General features: G+C 34.5%; 1 protein-coding gene across 2 annotated transcripts in view; it reads left to right on the plus strand.

Moving 5' to 3' along the window:
• The window catches only part of EYS (eyes shut homolog), a 771,550-nt gene that overhangs the window by 393,698 nt on the left and 360,383 nt on the right, over positions 1–17,469 (plus strand). For both annotated transcript variants that reach the window (XM_015859149.2, XM_032443873.1), the window contains one exon: positions 1,490–1,689. In XM_015859149.2, coding sequence (XP_015714635.2) covers positions 1,490–1,689 — 200 coding nt within the window. The remainder of the gene's footprint in view (positions 1–1,489; positions 1,690–17,469) is intronic.

The raw sequence follows: 17,469 nt of genomic DNA on the forward strand, positions 1-17,469 counted from the left end.
AGCTAAAATATTTCACAATTCAAGAACACAAGATATACTTGTGTTCATACCCCTGAATGAATTTATGGGAAGCTTAAGAAAGCTATTACATAGATTTAAACCGGCATTTTAGTAAACAAATTGAAATTTGGCTTAAAAAAAACAAAAAAAAAAAAACAAAAAAAACGCTTTTGTAAAAAGCTCTTTACATTTATCAACATCAGAACATTTATTTTTTTTTAATACTTTTTGAATTATAGTTAGTTCAAACATTGGTCCATATTCAACAGATCTTTATTCTGTTAATGAACAAAGATAAACAAAATAAAAGTAGTAAAGGGGGATACTAGTGAATGCAAATGAAACTAGGAAAAAAAAAAAAAAAAAGAAGTTGCTAGAACAGAGAAAAGCCAAAAAAAATGAAGTGTGACTTGTGCTGTATTATTTTACAAACAGGACAACTTATGTTTGCCAACAACAAATTTAATTAATATGGCAAAAACTACTTCTATACTCAGAGGTTCTGGCAGTCTATAAAATTATCCCCAACATTCCCATGGGATGTATAATTCAATTAGTTTATGTAAAGCTCACTAATAAATCATCCTATATACATCCAGCTGGAAAATATACAGGGAAATAAGTTGTTTTCTCACAATTCCCTGTGGATTTCTGAATTTACATTCTGTCAAGGCAACTGCAGTAACTGCAGGAAATCTAAGTGCCCTTGGATATCCTTAAAAAAATCAAACTGTCTAAAGTTAAAGTAAGTATGAGAATAAATTTCCTTTTAAAACACTGGCTTTAGCTAGACTATTTCAGTCCAGCAGCAAAATAAAACTCCTTTGGGATATAGGCAAAAACTAGGTTTATGCGCTCAAGGGCAAAACCACATTTTTGCAATAACTAAGCACTAATTTGCTGGTAGTTTTCATGGATTTAATTTGATTATTTCTGTAGTGGCTTTCTCAAAGGAAATTGCTATTATGTGAAAAACATAAACTTTCTTGTATGCTTTTATTTGCAATGATATGCATTAAGTAATAATCAGAGAGTTATGATTTATCAAAAATATTTTATAAATGAAAATAAGGTCCATAAGCTTTAGTTAATGTATTTATTCTGTCCAGTATTATTCTAATAATGGTACTATTGTAAAAGCTGAGAAAAAAAAGTCTATAAAATATGGCTGAAAACATGCTTAAAAATTTTAATAAAGGAATGAATAGGAAGCACTCAAATCTCTTTCATTTCTAATATAAAATATATTTGAATTTCTACAAGATTAATGAGTAAAAACTTGTTTCAGAAGTGAGTATGAACAGTAATAAAAGCATCTCTATAGAAACAAAAAATTGATTGAAATTTGAGGCTGTTGTGTAACAGACATTAAAAACGTCTATCACTCTTTTCCTAATTTCCGGACACTTTCTTGTACTTGTTATAAACATGGATGAATAAATAAAGTGCTATAGTAGTGTAGTCAATGCACTGTTATTTCTCTCCTCAGGAATGTGAATCCGTTCCCTGCATTAATGGAGGATCTTGTCAAGATTTGGTTAATGAATTTGCTTGTATCTGCCTGACTGGATACACTGGCAAGTTCTGTGAACTTGATATTGATGTTTGCAGTGAACCTACACTCAGCACAGTTTTGTGTCACAATGGCGGTGTATGTGTTGATGGGCCTGGAAGAACTTTTCACTGCAGGTTAGTAAGAATACTGTCATTTAACTGCTATAATTAAGAGACTTGCATTTGCTAAGATTTCAGAGCAGTGGTGTTATATGCATTATGTGAACTTAATTGTATTTGATAACACTTAAGGACATATTGAAAATGCTACTAAAAAAAAAATCCAGAGTTAATTATTGCAATTTTATGATGTAGCCACATATCACTTTGGACATTTTAAAACTCACAGCAATAACAATCATTTTTCAATATTGACACTGCAAGTATTTAGAAAAATAAAAATAAAAATCACAGAATCACAGAATCACCAGGGTTGGAAAAGACCTAAAAGATCAGCCAGTCCAACCATTCACCTATTACCAATAGCTCCCACTAAACCATGTCCCTCAACACAACATCCAGTCGTTCCTTGAACACCCCCAGGGTTGTTCGCGTTAGTGAACATTAGTGAAAATCCTTCACATTGGTGTTCCAGTCCTTTCCAGAATTACTGTTAAAGCATATAGCATAAAGAGAACCTAATAATTTAAAACTTATTATTGTAGATGTGTATATACTCTTGTATCTTGTATTCAGATATTAATGTGCTGTAAAATTTAGACAATAGGTAGTTTATGCATTATGTTTGCAAAAGCTTGTAACCAAAGAAATCTCCTGTGGTCCAAGATTATCATACTCTGGATACTGAAGGCTTCTGACTACATATGTATAATCTATAGCTTATGTAACTATAGCATAGCAAAACTCCCTTAATACACTCAATAGATTTTACATATTATGCTCTGCATCTAATAAATACATCAGCTCAGAACTGTTATCTAGGTCTCAAATCAATCTGCAGAAATATCAAATACTAAGAAAGTGTTTTATTAGGTTATATAATAAAGAAGCAAAATATTTTCACTATGTAATTATGTGTTTTGATTTATGTGCAATAGTGAAGCTTAAGGTAGTAGTTTTATTTTTAAAAAATAGCTGTTGCTGCTGAGACAAGAATAATCGTTACTGAATGTATTGATTTTATAACTTTATAATATACTTTCAGAGATGAATCATAGAATCATAGAATGGTTTGGGTTGGAAGGGACCCTTAAGTTCATCTAGTTCAACCCCCTGCTTTAGGCAGGGACACCTCCTTCTAGAGCAGGTTGCTCAAAGCCCCCATCCAGCCTGGTCTTGAATGCCTCCAGGGTGGGGGCATCCACAACCTTGCTGAGCAACCTGTTCCAGTGCCTCAGCACCTTCACAGTCAAGAATTTCTTCCTAATATCTAGTCTAAATCTACCCTCTTCCAGTTTAAAACCATTTTCCCTTGTTCTGTCACTACATGCTCTTATAAGAAGACCATCCTCAGCTTTCTTGTAGTCCTCCTTCAGGTACTGGAACCCTACAGAGGCACTCCGAGCATTCTCTTCTCTAGGCTGGAGCCCCAGCTCTCTTAGTCTGTCCTCATACGGAAGGTGCTCCAGACCTCTGATCATCTCTGTGGCCCTTCTCTGGACCCTCTTCAACAGCTTTATTTCCTTCTTGTGTTGGGTGCCAGTGAACTGGCTGCAGTACCCCAGGTGGAGTCTCACATTAATCACCTCTATGGACCTGCTGGTCACAATTCTCTTGATACAACCCATGATACAGTTAGTGTTCTGGGCTGCAAGTGCACATTGCCGTCTCATGTTGAGACTTTCATCAGCTGACACCCTTTCTACTTGTCTGCAAACTTGCTGAGGTTGCACTTGATCCCACTGCCACTGTTGCCTACAAAGATGTTAAATAATGCTGGTCCCAGTATTGATCCCTGAGGAATGCCACTCATCACTGTTCTCCACTTGGACACTGAGCCATTGACTGCAACTCTGAGTGCGACCATACAGCCAATTCCCTATGTAGCAATTGGTCCATTCATCAAATCCATTTTTATCCAGTTTGGTAACAAAGTCATCACGTGGGGCAGCGTCAAATGCTTTGCACAAGTCCAGGTAGATGATGACAGTTATCTTTCTTCATCCACTGAGGCCATAGCTCCAACATAAAAGGCTTGTAAGAAATATTGAAGTAATGCTTTTCATCCTCATCGGACTTATCAGGGTACTGAACTGAAGCTAAGGCTGCAATGTCATTTCCAAATAATTTTGTATTTTTTAAGTCTCCTAGAAAACAGAAGAAGCTAATGGAAATGCTTTAGCATAACATATGGATCTGAATATCTTTTCATTTGAAAACAAACATTTAATGCAAAAGAACAAGTTTCCCAGTTATTTTGTTACAATGCTGTTTATTATTATTATTATTATCATCATCATCATCATCATCATCATCATCATCATCATCATCATCATCATCATCATCATCATCATCCTCGCAGATACATGGACACAAGTTAATATTTGGTAAATGTCAAAGTGTCTTGAAGCTTGATTCAAAAACTGTTCTAAACTCTTTAGTCCTTGTTGAGTGAGGTTAGAAATCCTGTGTTACTAATCCTATTACTAATCCTGTAGCTGTCTACTCCTTTTGACAGTTACTGTAAGGATCACATCTTTTAAGGGAGAAGTCAAGAGGAAAATAAGGGTAAAAATTTCCAATATAAATGGTTGAAGTGATGATATTGAATGCAAAATTTAAGAGAACTGTTGCTAACTTTTAATATTCTAGATGTTTGGGGTTTTTTGTTTGTTTGTTTGTTTTACTTGATATCCTAGTTAATATATTAATTTATTTTCTTATAACTGAGTGGCGTTTTGTTCTAATACTAATCAGATGCTGGTTTCTGTGTCTCTTCTTTTAGCTACATTGACAATTCCCTGGTTATTTGCCATATTCTTTTGAAACAAAATTTAAATTCCACTGTATCCAGACAAGGAAGTCTCTCATTCTAAAATGGCACAAGAAAAAGTAAATTGTCTTGATTCACATATTTGGAGTTCCTTCTTAACACGATAACAGCAATGGTGTATGGCCATTAATATTTTCATATTACAAAAAACAAATTTATCCCTCCTAAACTGTGGCTCAATTTCCACTTGTATTCCTTTGCATCCTTGCATTAGAATTTGTGAAATTTCATTAATATTCAACATAATTAGTGCAACAAATGGCCCGTGAACTTCCAGGACTTACTGGTTCTTGTAGTTTAACTAAATATTTGCATTGTTGTCCAGAATCTGAGGTGGAAAAGATTCATAATCATACAAGAGGAAAAAAAAAATAATAATAGGAGTATGGCTTGTTAAAGAATTTATCAGGATAATACATAACTGACCTCAAAACTAGTGTAAGTTTTCTGAACACAACTTATGTGCAAATTGGAGAATAGAAACGGTACAGAGGATATAACAAAAGAGTAATTGAAAAAATAAGGGAGGGAAAAGCAGCTTCTATGAACAGGAGAAAAGACAAAAATCTTGTATCTTTTAGAGTCTCCTTATTTTGAGGATCTGCTTTGGAATGCTTGTACTGTTTTGTTTGGCAAAATGATATAGCAAGTAATGAAAAGTGTTCAGTAATGGATAAGTGTCAGACTGCCTTAACTGTGGGCAGTGCTGCTACTTTCAGCTATGATAGTGCTGCTACTTTCAGCAATGATGAATGGGATACTTTACCCAGTGGTATTGTTAATGGTCCAAGTTTTCTTGACTTATGTAGGAATCAATTACATGAACCACCCTACAGGCTTCTTCCTGAAATGAATATGAAACATACCCTCTGGGATAGTGCTTGAATTGTGTATTATGTGAAATATCTTTCTGTCTTTAAACACATTGTTTAAAATTAAAAAACTCATTGGAAATGAGAGAGAAGTTGGGAGCTGTAATTCAGTTTTATCCTGGGCAGACATGCCACTGAATCAAAGCTTCAGGAAACTACTAACTGAAATGCTTTAATTAAAGCAACTGTCTGCCATAGGAATGAATACCATATAATTTAGCTAATTAATAACAAAGTTATGAGGCCTAGAGAGACTTTCAGAAGACAATCCAACCCAACCTACACATGGTAGGTATAATGAATAATAGGAATTCTGAGAACTTTTCATAGTATTTTGCAAGTAGTTTAAGGAAAATAATCTGTTACATATAAAATAATCAGATTTCATTTTTCATTGTATTTGAACCATTTGAACCATAGCCGGTTTTTCCTCACTTCTACAACTTTAGGTACCAAGACTATTTGATATGTTTGGTTTTGGATTTAGAAAGTGGAAAAAATAAAAAATAAATAATAATAATAATAATAATAAATAAATAAATAAATAAATAACCTCCTCTTCCAGTCATGAATGCATAGAGCTTTTTTTCAAATGTGCCTTTTAGGCCCTTCCTAGTGACTTCAGAGATCATGCTATCTTAAGAAGGGTTATCCGTGCAGTGCTTCCAGCCTGACCAAATGAAAATAATGTAAACAACCTTATGACAGATGTGACCTTAGATGAAATCATTGAATGTTGTTGCTTCGTTTTACTTTTCCAGCAGATTGTAGCATATCGTGGTTTTTTTGTTTGTTTTTTTGTTTTGTTTTGTTAGGTAAGGCAAAATAATTTTTTACATCATTATCTTTCATCATCCATCCACTCCAAATATTTTTTGGGGGGAGGGCTGAATATTTAGACAAACTTTGTTGGCCTTAAAAAAAATATATGGTAACAAATAAATCTGACCCTATATTTTGGTCCATAAATGCAAAACAGTGTATTTTAAATCTTCTTTCTTCAATGTATTCATATTCATTATTTGGTTTAAAACTGGAGCTATTTTGGTGTCATCTTTCACAAATTAGTTTACGCTTATGAAAAAAAAAAATTCTTTAGCTTGAATTTTGTATTCTAGGAGCACCTAAGAATAAATATTTGATCAGTGCAACACCTGAGTGTCAGGATTTATTTATTTATTTATTTATTTATTTATTTATTTATTTATTTATTTATTTTCAGCTCATGAGATTTTAGAAAGGAAAAATTGTAAAATAGGAGCAGATTGTTCTACATTTCCTCTAAATGAAGTGCATTTATTTTTAAATGTTTATTTTTATATTTACCACTTTTTATTTGACACTAGGAAGTGATTGTAATGGATACAATAAGTAGTGCAGGACTGGATACTTCTCTTTATAATTCATGTAAATGTGAAAAGAGGTGCAGGGATTTTCAGCCTGTATTTAATCAAACATTCACTGGCATTTCGAAATTATTATAACCCAAGATTACTTAAATATAAACTGAAAGGAACAAATAATTTTGTCAAAAGCACTCACAGTATGTGATATAAGTCAGCCTTGGCACATCCTGTCAAAATCTTTATATCACTCAGATATCTTGAAGTAGTACAAATTATGCTGAAAATAACATGGAATCTGTATAATTTAGCCTAACTTCTGACTTTCCCAAGGATAAGGAAATAGAACTATGATGCAGTGTATTATACAAAACTGAATTCAGATATCAATGAAAAAATGTTCTTTCTGTACTTGGTATTACACTAGATGCTTCATTTTTCTCTGAGGGTTTCATGCTGAAATACTAATTTTCAGTTTTGCAGGACACCGTTAGAGTCCAGTGTTCATTTCACAAAGTTTCGATGTGTCTGCTCTGGAAAAATAGTACTAATAGGATCTACCCTCAGTGGGTTATTTTTTCTCCCTCTAAACTTACTGCGGTGTAGCAGCAGGTAATGGCCACTATGGTCCTCCAAACTGATTCTTTTTCTGCTGCTAAGGAAGTAATTTTATATAGGAAACACTAATGCTAGGAAACAGTCAAACATTTATAAAATATTATTCCTCAGATTTTGAGTGCTGTAAAAGCTTTGTTTTGTGTTGTCACTATCACTTTTGGTAGCTCTGTCTAATTCAATGTGTAGTTCTTTTGATTAGATATTATGTTAGAGAATTTGTAGAGAGAAAGTGGCATTTCAAGTTTCATCTTGTTCTTTTTTCTTCTGCTGTAACCAGACTTCCAAGGAGTGCCAGAACTCAGAAGAAAAACAAGATTTATTTATTTTTTCCCCCCAACTCTTTGTCTACTACTAGATAGGTCACAGTTCAATGGTCAGATAAAGTGGTTACCTGAGGCATAAGGTGAAGACCCTTCCCAAAGGTTATTTTAAAATAAATAAAAAAGCATTAAATATTGATATGTCTTTTTCTCATAAAATTTGTAAGCTTTCAAAGCTTTTATTTGTGCCTAACATTAAAAATAGCTCATCTGTGATAAATCTGATCTATATAGTGTTGTGTATGTCAGGTATGCTTGCTATATATTCATCCACTCTTGAATTTCTTTGAAAACAGAAAATAACAGTCTTTTATGGATTAAAATAAAAGTTATAGAGTTGGAATCGTTTCCTCTGCTGTCCACCTTATCTCCAAAGACCTCATTAGAGTTGTGGTGAAAGGTCTACACCTAAAGGTCTCATGAAACAGGGAAAATGATCATAGAATCATATAAATTTTGCTTTATATTGGTCTATTGTCAGTGCTGGATTAGGCCATGGCTTTGACCAGCCAAGTCTTTGAAGTTTTTGAATAAGAGAACTCCACTGTGTCTTTGAAAATAGTTTTCTAATCACAAAATCACACAGAATCACACAGAATCATGGAATGATCTGGGTTGGAAGGGACCTCAAGGATCATGAAGCTCCAACCCCCCTGCCTGGCAGGGCCACCAAACTTCCACGTTTACTAGATCAGGTTGCCTAGGGCCCCATCCAACCTGGCCTTGAACACCTCCAGGGAGGGGGCATCCACAACCTCCCTGGGCACCATGATCGGGCACTCTCCCAGTAAAGAACTTCCCCCTAACATCCAACCAAAATCTTCCCTCTTTCAACTTAAAACCATCTCCCCTTGTCCTGCTATTATCAGTCCTTTCAAAGAGTTTACTCCCCTCCTAAATATAGGTTCCCTTCAGGTACTGAAAAGCTGCAATGAGGTCACCCCACAGCCTTTTCTCCAGGCTGAACAAGTCCAGCTCCCTTAGCCTGTCCTCATAGGAGCCCCCTGATCATCTTCATAGCCCTCCTCTGGACCCTTTCTAGCAGCTCTCTGTCTTTCTTGTACTGAGGGCTCCATACCTGGACATGGTACTCCAGATGGGGCCTCACAAGAGCAGAGTAGAGAGGGACAATCGCCTTCCTATCCCTGCTGACCACCCCTCTCCTGATGGAGCCCAGGATACCATTTGCTTTCTGAGCTGCAAGAGCACACTGCTGCTTCATGGTAATATTTATTTATTATCAGTGCTGTAGTTGTTTTATAGTTAAATTGACTTGAACTGAATAGTCTGTACCATTTTTAGTGGTCTCCAGTTTATATTCTGTTTCTGAACTTGTGCTTTAATTAGAGCCAAATAAATGTAGTAGAATATATTAAATAAATTAACATTCGCTGTTGTTAAGTCTTCTCTTTTTCCTCTTTGGTTGCTGTACTGAAAGAAGAGCCCTAAAAGTAAATTCAGTGCTTCCTATTTCCAAGGGCCTTTGGAGTATTAAGTTGTATGTGCGAATGACTGAAATAGAATAATAGCCAGCTTTGATGATAAGCTAATATGGGATCTAATATGGGATATTCAGGTCTTGTTCTCAATGATAGAATTTGTGCTGAAGCTCACAATATCCAGTTATATCATTTATTTCAAGTATTATCATGCTGACAGTTCATTTGTTTTTGTTTCTTATCTGGGGATCCTTTCCGAAAATGCAGTGATGGAATTTGCAGTGATTATACTATTTTTCACTTTGTTTCAAGGGGAAAGCCATGTTTCTACCCGAATAAATAAATAAATAAAAATTAAAAAGGAAAAGAATCAATGTTAATTGTTAATGGTACTGGCAAACTTCTTCTTCTTTTCTACTGGAAAGTGTACAAAATTAGAAACTAAAGTAAAAGAAAGAGAAGCCCAGATCATTAATAAGATGAATGTACTAGAGAATGCTTACCAGTATGAGTCTTTTCAGAGGCCTAAAACAGCATGTGTGGTGCATATTTCTGGGATTATTTGGAAATTGAGAGCAAAGTTGAATGCATGGCCTGCTTTCAAATGAGAATGAATGCAGCTCCCAGTAGCTCAGCATGATATTTTCTTTATACTTGGAGCCAACTGCTTCAAAACAATAAAGAAAATTCTCTCCAAGCCACATCCATCCTTCAAATGCAAGAGCAACAATATCTGGCAGTGAGAGGAAGAATCCTGTGCACTCTTTTATTATATGTGACATGCAATCAATATTTCTTTTTAAATAATATCCACTATAATATCCAATTTTAAAGTCTGTAAATTTCTGTCTTAATTATGAACTTTTTTTCCAGTTCAGATATTTTTCCCTCAAGCAAAAATTGATCTAAGTGATTCTTCTCATTAGTTTGATCTTGTACTTTCCTCAAAATAGCACCAATCAAGAAGACAGACTCTCTTCAATACACGTTTTGAAGGCTTACAAGCATGGATCAATCGTATTATTGTAAAAGATATCAAAGAGTAAATTTCAGCCAGGATAAGCATTACTGAATACTGGATACCTCTCAGAAAGCACTTAGCATTTCTGTGATTAGATCCATTCTCCACTTATCATGTTCACAGTTCTCTCATGTGTTACCTTACCATTTACTACTTATATATTTCATTAACTTAGATTTTTTATTCACTGAATTTTCTAGAGGCAGCTCTTAGAAGTTATTAAACACATACCACATTCTGAACCTTTTAACTGATGAGTTGCAACCTAATCTGAAAGTGAGAGCACTGAAATCAATAAAACTAAAGGAGATACAGTATGGTGTTCAGTGTAAAATATGGTAAAATCACTCTTTTGAGACTTAGGTGATAAATACAGACAAATCAAATCTTGCAACTAATCCAAACTTGTAAAAATAGTAAGAAAATTCTTAAGGAAATATATCTCACAACCAAGGTTCGAGTTTGCAAGTTGGCACATATAGAAGTATATTAGGAATGGTGCTAGAATACCATCATATGCCATTATAGAAACAGCTGCAGGTTTGACGCCTGCCGGGGGCCTGGAGCTGAGATATTTTAGAGGGACTGCCAAAGCTCATCTTATCTTCTGGCAACTATCGCTTTTTGTTGTTCCACATGTTGTTACTCCACACAAAAATTACACTTCCAGGGGAAACCTAAGCAGTGTTAAAAGGAACTACAGTGTTCTAAGGGAACAGTAAAGGTCCAATTTTTGGACCATGTTCCTAAGTACTATGTCTACTCTTTCCTTAAACGTTTTCAGGGATGGTGGCTCCCCCATTTCTCTAGGTAACCTGTTTCAATTCATCCTAATATCATCCTAAAATTCTGATCTGAACCTCACCTGGTGCAACTTAAGCCTGTTGCATCTTGTCCAATCACTTCTTAGCTAGAAGAAGAGACCAGCCCCACCTCTCCACAACCTCCTTTTAGGTAGTTGTAAAGAGCAATAAGGTTTCCCTTGAGAGAGAAAAACATAAAAGAAGAGCAGGACTTGTGATGTTTAGCATAATATCACCTATATATATACATATAATATATATTTGTGTTCTGTACAGATAAAATAAGAGGGATTATCCTTAGGTATGTGTGATATAGTAATCACAGTATTTCCATTGAAGCTGTTTTTGGTTGTGTTTTTTTTTTGTTTGTTTGTTTTTTTAAGCTGAAGATTATTCAGGTCTTTATTTCTGAAGCTGATCTTAAAACATTTATTTACTATTGCCTTTGAATTTTAGCAAGATCTAAAATGTCTTTGCTTCTTTTGTAGAATTTCAGTGTTATAAGTGATTTTCAGAACTAGCAAGACTGCAGCAGGCTTGCTTGTACAGTAATGGCAATAAACCCCTCTACAGAGTGATGTCTACCTGTAAAAGAAAATATTTCACTACCATAATTAAACTGCCTTCTTAGATAGTAAAACCCATAGCACTTTGAGTAATCATCCTCTTGTGCGAATCATGTCTGCCCTGAGGTTTTTGTCTGTGTAGTTGTGTTAGATGGAAAAGTGTTGTGTTGTTTGTTTGTTTTCCCAGATTCACTGCACCTGTGCTAGCAAAACATTATAAGATCAGAACCAGTCATCTTGCTTTTCTCTTCAGGAAAACAAGTTGGCAGTCCTGACTGTGGAGCTAGGCTCATACTGCTGCCAAATAGCACCTTCAGCAGCAGCATACACTAGCAGCACAATTCCTCCAGGAAGGAGGAAAGAGACACATCTGTGTAACAGCCTGCAGATGTGTCATAGGCAAGAGTATCTTCAAAATTCAGAAAGATATGACTACAAGATGGAGGAGTCTAGCCAGACTCCTTTTACAGTCACTTGGATGTACTTTCAGTAGTAGGATGCTCTAGAAAAATTTATGTAGGTGGTAGCATGTAACAAGTAATCTAGTATGTGGCTAGTATGTAGCTAAAAGCGTGGAGAAGGCTGGTAATTCAAGACGTGCATTTGCATGTTCTGCGTATGTATGCATATGCATGTATGTTTATATTTAATTATGTGCATCTTTTAACTTGAACTACATTCTCAGAAAACTTACAAAAAATATGCTAAGCAGCAGTTGTATGGCTTAAAGAGCTGAGAAACTGAAGCATAGAAAATGTATAATCAATCATCCTGCAAAGCGTATAGTAAGACAATCTCTCTGTTGTCATGTAATATTCTTATTGGTGCTTCATCTGCAGTGTGTGAATATTTCAGATATACATAAGGGCGGACTTGAGATTACTATGGGACTCTGGCTTCTGTAGCTATACAAATAGATTTATTTTTATGGTCCACAGCATATTAAATATAACTACTTCATTGAAAATCTCTCTTGTAAATAGTGTTTTCAGGGTAAGAAATGAAGTAATCACATCTTTTTACTTTAGAAGAAGTCCCATTTCCTTTAGGGATATACTAACTTATCTCTTGTAATGATTCAGCTGTGCTTCTCAGATGATTTTTCTTGTTTAGCTATAAGAAACTGTAGCTGGTATGCAGACATGGGAAGAAATTTGTAGGTATGGTGATCATAAAAATGACACTCCAAAGTTAAAAAAAAAAAAAAAAAGTCAATAATTTCATTAAGACGTGGCTGGCAGGATTTCAACAGATGGCATTAAATGATTAGCATAAGGAAATAGCTGATTTTAACTGCACAAGGTGGTGCAAAGCACAAGTCTTGCTGTGTGATTAGTCCTTTATGTTTATTCATTCGCATTTAAACAGTTTCCTTCTGTGTGAAGTAGCCAGCAGTGCAGTGAGAAAGTTACTGGTAGCATATACACTTGTTACTGTCACTTTAATATTTTATGTGACAAGCATCATTACTAGCAACAGCATGAAACTCTTCCCCCCATACTCCCCAAGGAAACTGAAGGAATAAAGAAATAATATGCAAATGTGGAAATACTATGAGAAAATTGACATGGTTACTTTCCATTGCTTGGTGTCAGCAGTTCTGTTTATGGCCGTCCAAATGAAACTTTTTTTTATTCTAGCTCATTCCCAAATTCTTGGAGTATTAGACAAAACAATGGGAAACTGTTTAACATAATATATACATAGAACAGTTAAGTAAGAGCAAATGTTTGGTTTCCAAAAGCATGTTATTATGTCTATTCATAATCAAATCTCTTACTCATACATTACTCATTCATTGCCCAGAGATAAACCACAATGAGGGCTTATTTATTTATTTATTTATTAAATAGGGGAGCTCTAGTTCTCCTTCTCTGCTGACTGAACAAGAACACCCAGTTCTGTCTCAGTTCCTCTCTAATTTAGTCTCTCTTCTCTCAAAACCATTTTATTCATTAACAACTTAAAAGAAAGAGCTTCATGTTCCGAAAAATAGGAACTGTGAGGAGGCAAGCAGCTGAATCTAATTTCAGTTTAAGTAATTCCTCCTTTCTTATTGAGTGAAGTTCTCCCTTCCTTGTTTTCTTGCTGAATATACTCCTATATCATTTAAAAGCATTTAGAAAAAGCAGTTCAACATCAAATAGTAGGAGGATATATGTCTTGTCTCTAATATGTGGATGAAGGTATTTTTTCAGTACGGATTGAGTTCAAACTGGTAATTTTATATTAAAAGTTATTTAGAGCATACAGATTAGATATCATTCATTTATTTTGTGTTATATGTATTTGTTCTAGTTGAACTCTGCAAGCAGCTAAACACTGCACAGCCTTTTACTTACTCCCATCTCCTGCAATAGAACAGGGAAGAGAACTGGGGGTGGGGAGAAAAGGTAGTAGTATGTTATTAAGATAGAAAAAGAATGGAGAAATAGCAGTAATTCTATTAACAAATATGTATATGTATAATTATAAAACACAAAATAAATGATTCACAAAACAACTGTTTGCCATCTGACATCAATGCCACCCAGTCCTTGGAAAGTGCTCCCACTCCCTTCCCCAGTCAACTCTCTACTGTTTTATCATTTTCTCACATGATGCAATAAAGCATGGAATCCTTTTGACCAGTTTGGATCGGCTGTCTTGGTTCTGTTCCTTCCCAGCCCCTTGTGCTCTACCATCCTCTTTGTTATTATGCCAGTCCAAGCTGCTGAAAAACTGAAACATCCTTGGCTCTGTATAGTACTGTAGTAATAACTAAAACATCAGTGTGTTATTAACATTTTTTTCTCCTAAAGCCAAAACATTTAATTGCACCAGATGCTATAAAGAAAATCAGTTCTGTCCTAGCTGAAAACAGGCAATATTTTATCTTTTCCGTAAGTTTGTAGTGTTTATTAGCTTCATAGATTTAAGCTAAAACAACCCTGTTTAATCAGTAATTTGCTTCCAGTTGTATATTTGTGAAATTCCTTCATGGGAGAAGTAATATTTCCATTCATGTTTACTTGACAATATCATACTTTCTCATTTAAAATTAATGTTAACTATCTACTTGCTGTTAAGCTACAGTGATTTTCCTGTATTCAGACCAAGTTGTTGGGTCAGGACAATTTGTTGCCTTTTCATAAGTGATTTGGAGTTGAGTGACAATTCTTTTTTCAATTGACTCAAGCATATGAATATAGATAACTTACCCCTTGCAGTGAATTTTGTTGCATTTGAAAGTTTGACACTATCTGTAAGATATCTCCTGATGTTGACTTGAAAGATCTTCTCAATTGCTATAGAACTTGTGAGTGGTAAGTCTGCAGTGGGACTGTATGGATGGGAGGGATTTTCACAGCCTTCTCTTCTCCAGTCAAAGTCAGGCAAATAATTCATTTGTTATTTGTCCTCTGGATATTCAGCACAGATGTGTATTCCAGGCTTTTCCTTTTTGAAAAACATCCTTGATGTAAATATCTGTAAGCATTACAGTATTCTCCATGTTTCAGCACTCCTTGTGAATTTCACCATGTTAGTTTAAGCCTCCTTCCTATTTTATCTTACTAATTTCTCTCAACAATTTCTAATGATCAAGTCATTAATTGAAATATAGTGTAATCACTAACAGTGTTAAGGCTGGCCTGTTAGATTTCTTTGGAACATCCTTCTCTCAGAATTGTTCATTATCTGTATAATTCTTCAATGTGCTATCTGCCCATCTGAATACATTTCCTAACCTTCACAGAACTATGCATTCCTCCATCATCATTAAATCTCTCCCAGAGCACTGTGTGCATGTGTGGTGAGGAGTGGGGGCTGAGCTGCAAGTGTTGGCTTGTGAATTTCTGAGTGAGAATAACAGCTCCAAGTGTCTGCATAAAATTCATCTCAAATGAACATTTAGAACGACAGGATACTTAGAACAATTTTAATTAAGTTGCTGAAAAAGCTAAGTTATCTAGGAATACAGAAATGTAAGTTTAATGTTGCAGCATCTTTCCTTATGGCATTCTGATATTAGGTTTTGTGAGTTGCTGTACTGAATAAAATCTCTCATCCATGTTGTTTTTTTTTACAGTAGCGTGTTTCTGTTTTTTTTTGGTTTTTTGTTTTTGTTTTTTATTTTCTCCATTAGCATTGGTATGTAATAGGATCTGATGCCTATTGAAACTAACTTTTATAGACCTAACAATGAATACAGTCCAATTTATTTACTGAAGTCCAGGATACACAGAATTCAACTTGGAGAATATTCCCTAATTATTACTGTTTAACACTTAGATTTAAAAGTTGTCATATTGGACTGGATGAAACTTTTCCATTTAGGAGAGAAAAGGCTCCAGTACACACAACAACCAATGCTATAGAAATATGCCACCTTTATGGTTCCAATGTTTCTTTTTCTTTTCTTTTCTTTTCTTTTCTTTTCTTTTCTTTTCTTTTCTTTTCTTTTCTTTTCTTTTCTTTTCTTTTCTTTTCTTTTCTTTTTTTTTTGTCAGTTTAATTTCTTTTTCATGTTTGATTTGTTTCTTCAGCTAAAGGTTTCACCTATTTTACTGTGTGAATTCTTGTGTGCTAATGCTGTTTCCCACTGACATGCCTCACTGTCCTCCAAGATTATTTAATATATTGTAAGATTGTTTCCAGATCATTGTATTCATGATAATAAAGATGTTGAAATTCACTGTACTAAATCCTGGATGAAACAATGTAGCCTGGTCAATTCATATTTCAAATATCATTAAAAATGTAATCAAAAGACAGATCTATTCTAAAAAATGGGAAATTGTATTAATGATAAAGACTGTAGAAAATGTAATCAGCAAATGTGTAATTATAGAGCTTGCTAATACTACAGTGCTTCTAAGTCTGATGACCAAAGACTTCAGTGAGCTGAATAGTTAGATTTACATTTCGTTTCTTACCAGTTCTGACTGGCTTCAGCTTATGTGTTAGCCAAGAAATTAATGAACATGATGTACTGGTTGGAAAATAGTAATGACAAATGAACTCCTTTTTAATAGTAGCATTTTTTTGCAATTTATTTTACATATCTCTGTGTCTTAGTAAATTTTAAATGATAAAGCAGTGAACTTTGACTTCATAAATGCTTAATGGAGAATATATTTTTATGCAACTCTTTAAAACCTCTGAAGTTTTAAACCTGCATCTAGTTTTTGATACTGCAGTTCTGATTTATTGATTCCGAGCTCTGTAGAGTCATATGTTCTTTGGGACAAAGCACCACACAACTTTCTCCATGAACAAAATTTAAAGTTGGAAATTGGTGCCTAAAATTAATTTAGGAGGAGAAACCATTTCAGTTATTTCAAAAATCTGATTATAAAAATTTATTATATAAATAATTTATATAATCATATAAATTATATTACCCATTATAAACATGGGTCAGAGATCAGGATTGCTCCTGCCATGAGCTAAAGACAACATATTAAAAATTGTATTACATATTTCTTACCATTTTCTTGATTATTATTTTTAATAGGTGGGAAGTTGACTATATATGCATGAATCAATAATAGTTAATATTTACATGGAACCTGGATAAGTGTGTTAAGCTTTGAAAGACCTGAATGCTAGAGAGATAAGAACTATGTTATTTGGTGACCTACTGTAAACTACAACGCTGAACTCCAAGAAAACTTTTATTGAAAACTTGTTTTGAATTTTTGGTGAAGGGAGAAGGTGCACTATCTCTACATTTCTGTCACTCTTGATAGAAAAAATTCATAGTGCTCAGTTTATAAGTAGCTTACCTGCAACTACTTTAGTGTCTAGTGATTCTCATTGGTCTGTAGTCATAAAATGGTCAAGTGAATAGTAATTCTCAGGATGCTGTTATCACATAACCTTGCGTGTTTTTTCACTGCTCATCCACTTTTATGGAGAGCAAATGAGAGTTGTCCCTATGTCTGACCTTAATGGAAAACTGCCATCTCAAATGTCAGCGTGAATCTTTGAGAGTCAT

This window comes from Coturnix japonica, chromosome 3 (genome assembly GCF_001577835.2).
Source record: "Coturnix japonica isolate 7356 chromosome 3, Coturnix japonica 2.1, whole genome shotgun sequence".
NCBI lineage: Eukaryota > Metazoa > Chordata > Aves > Galliformes > Phasianidae > Coturnix > Coturnix japonica.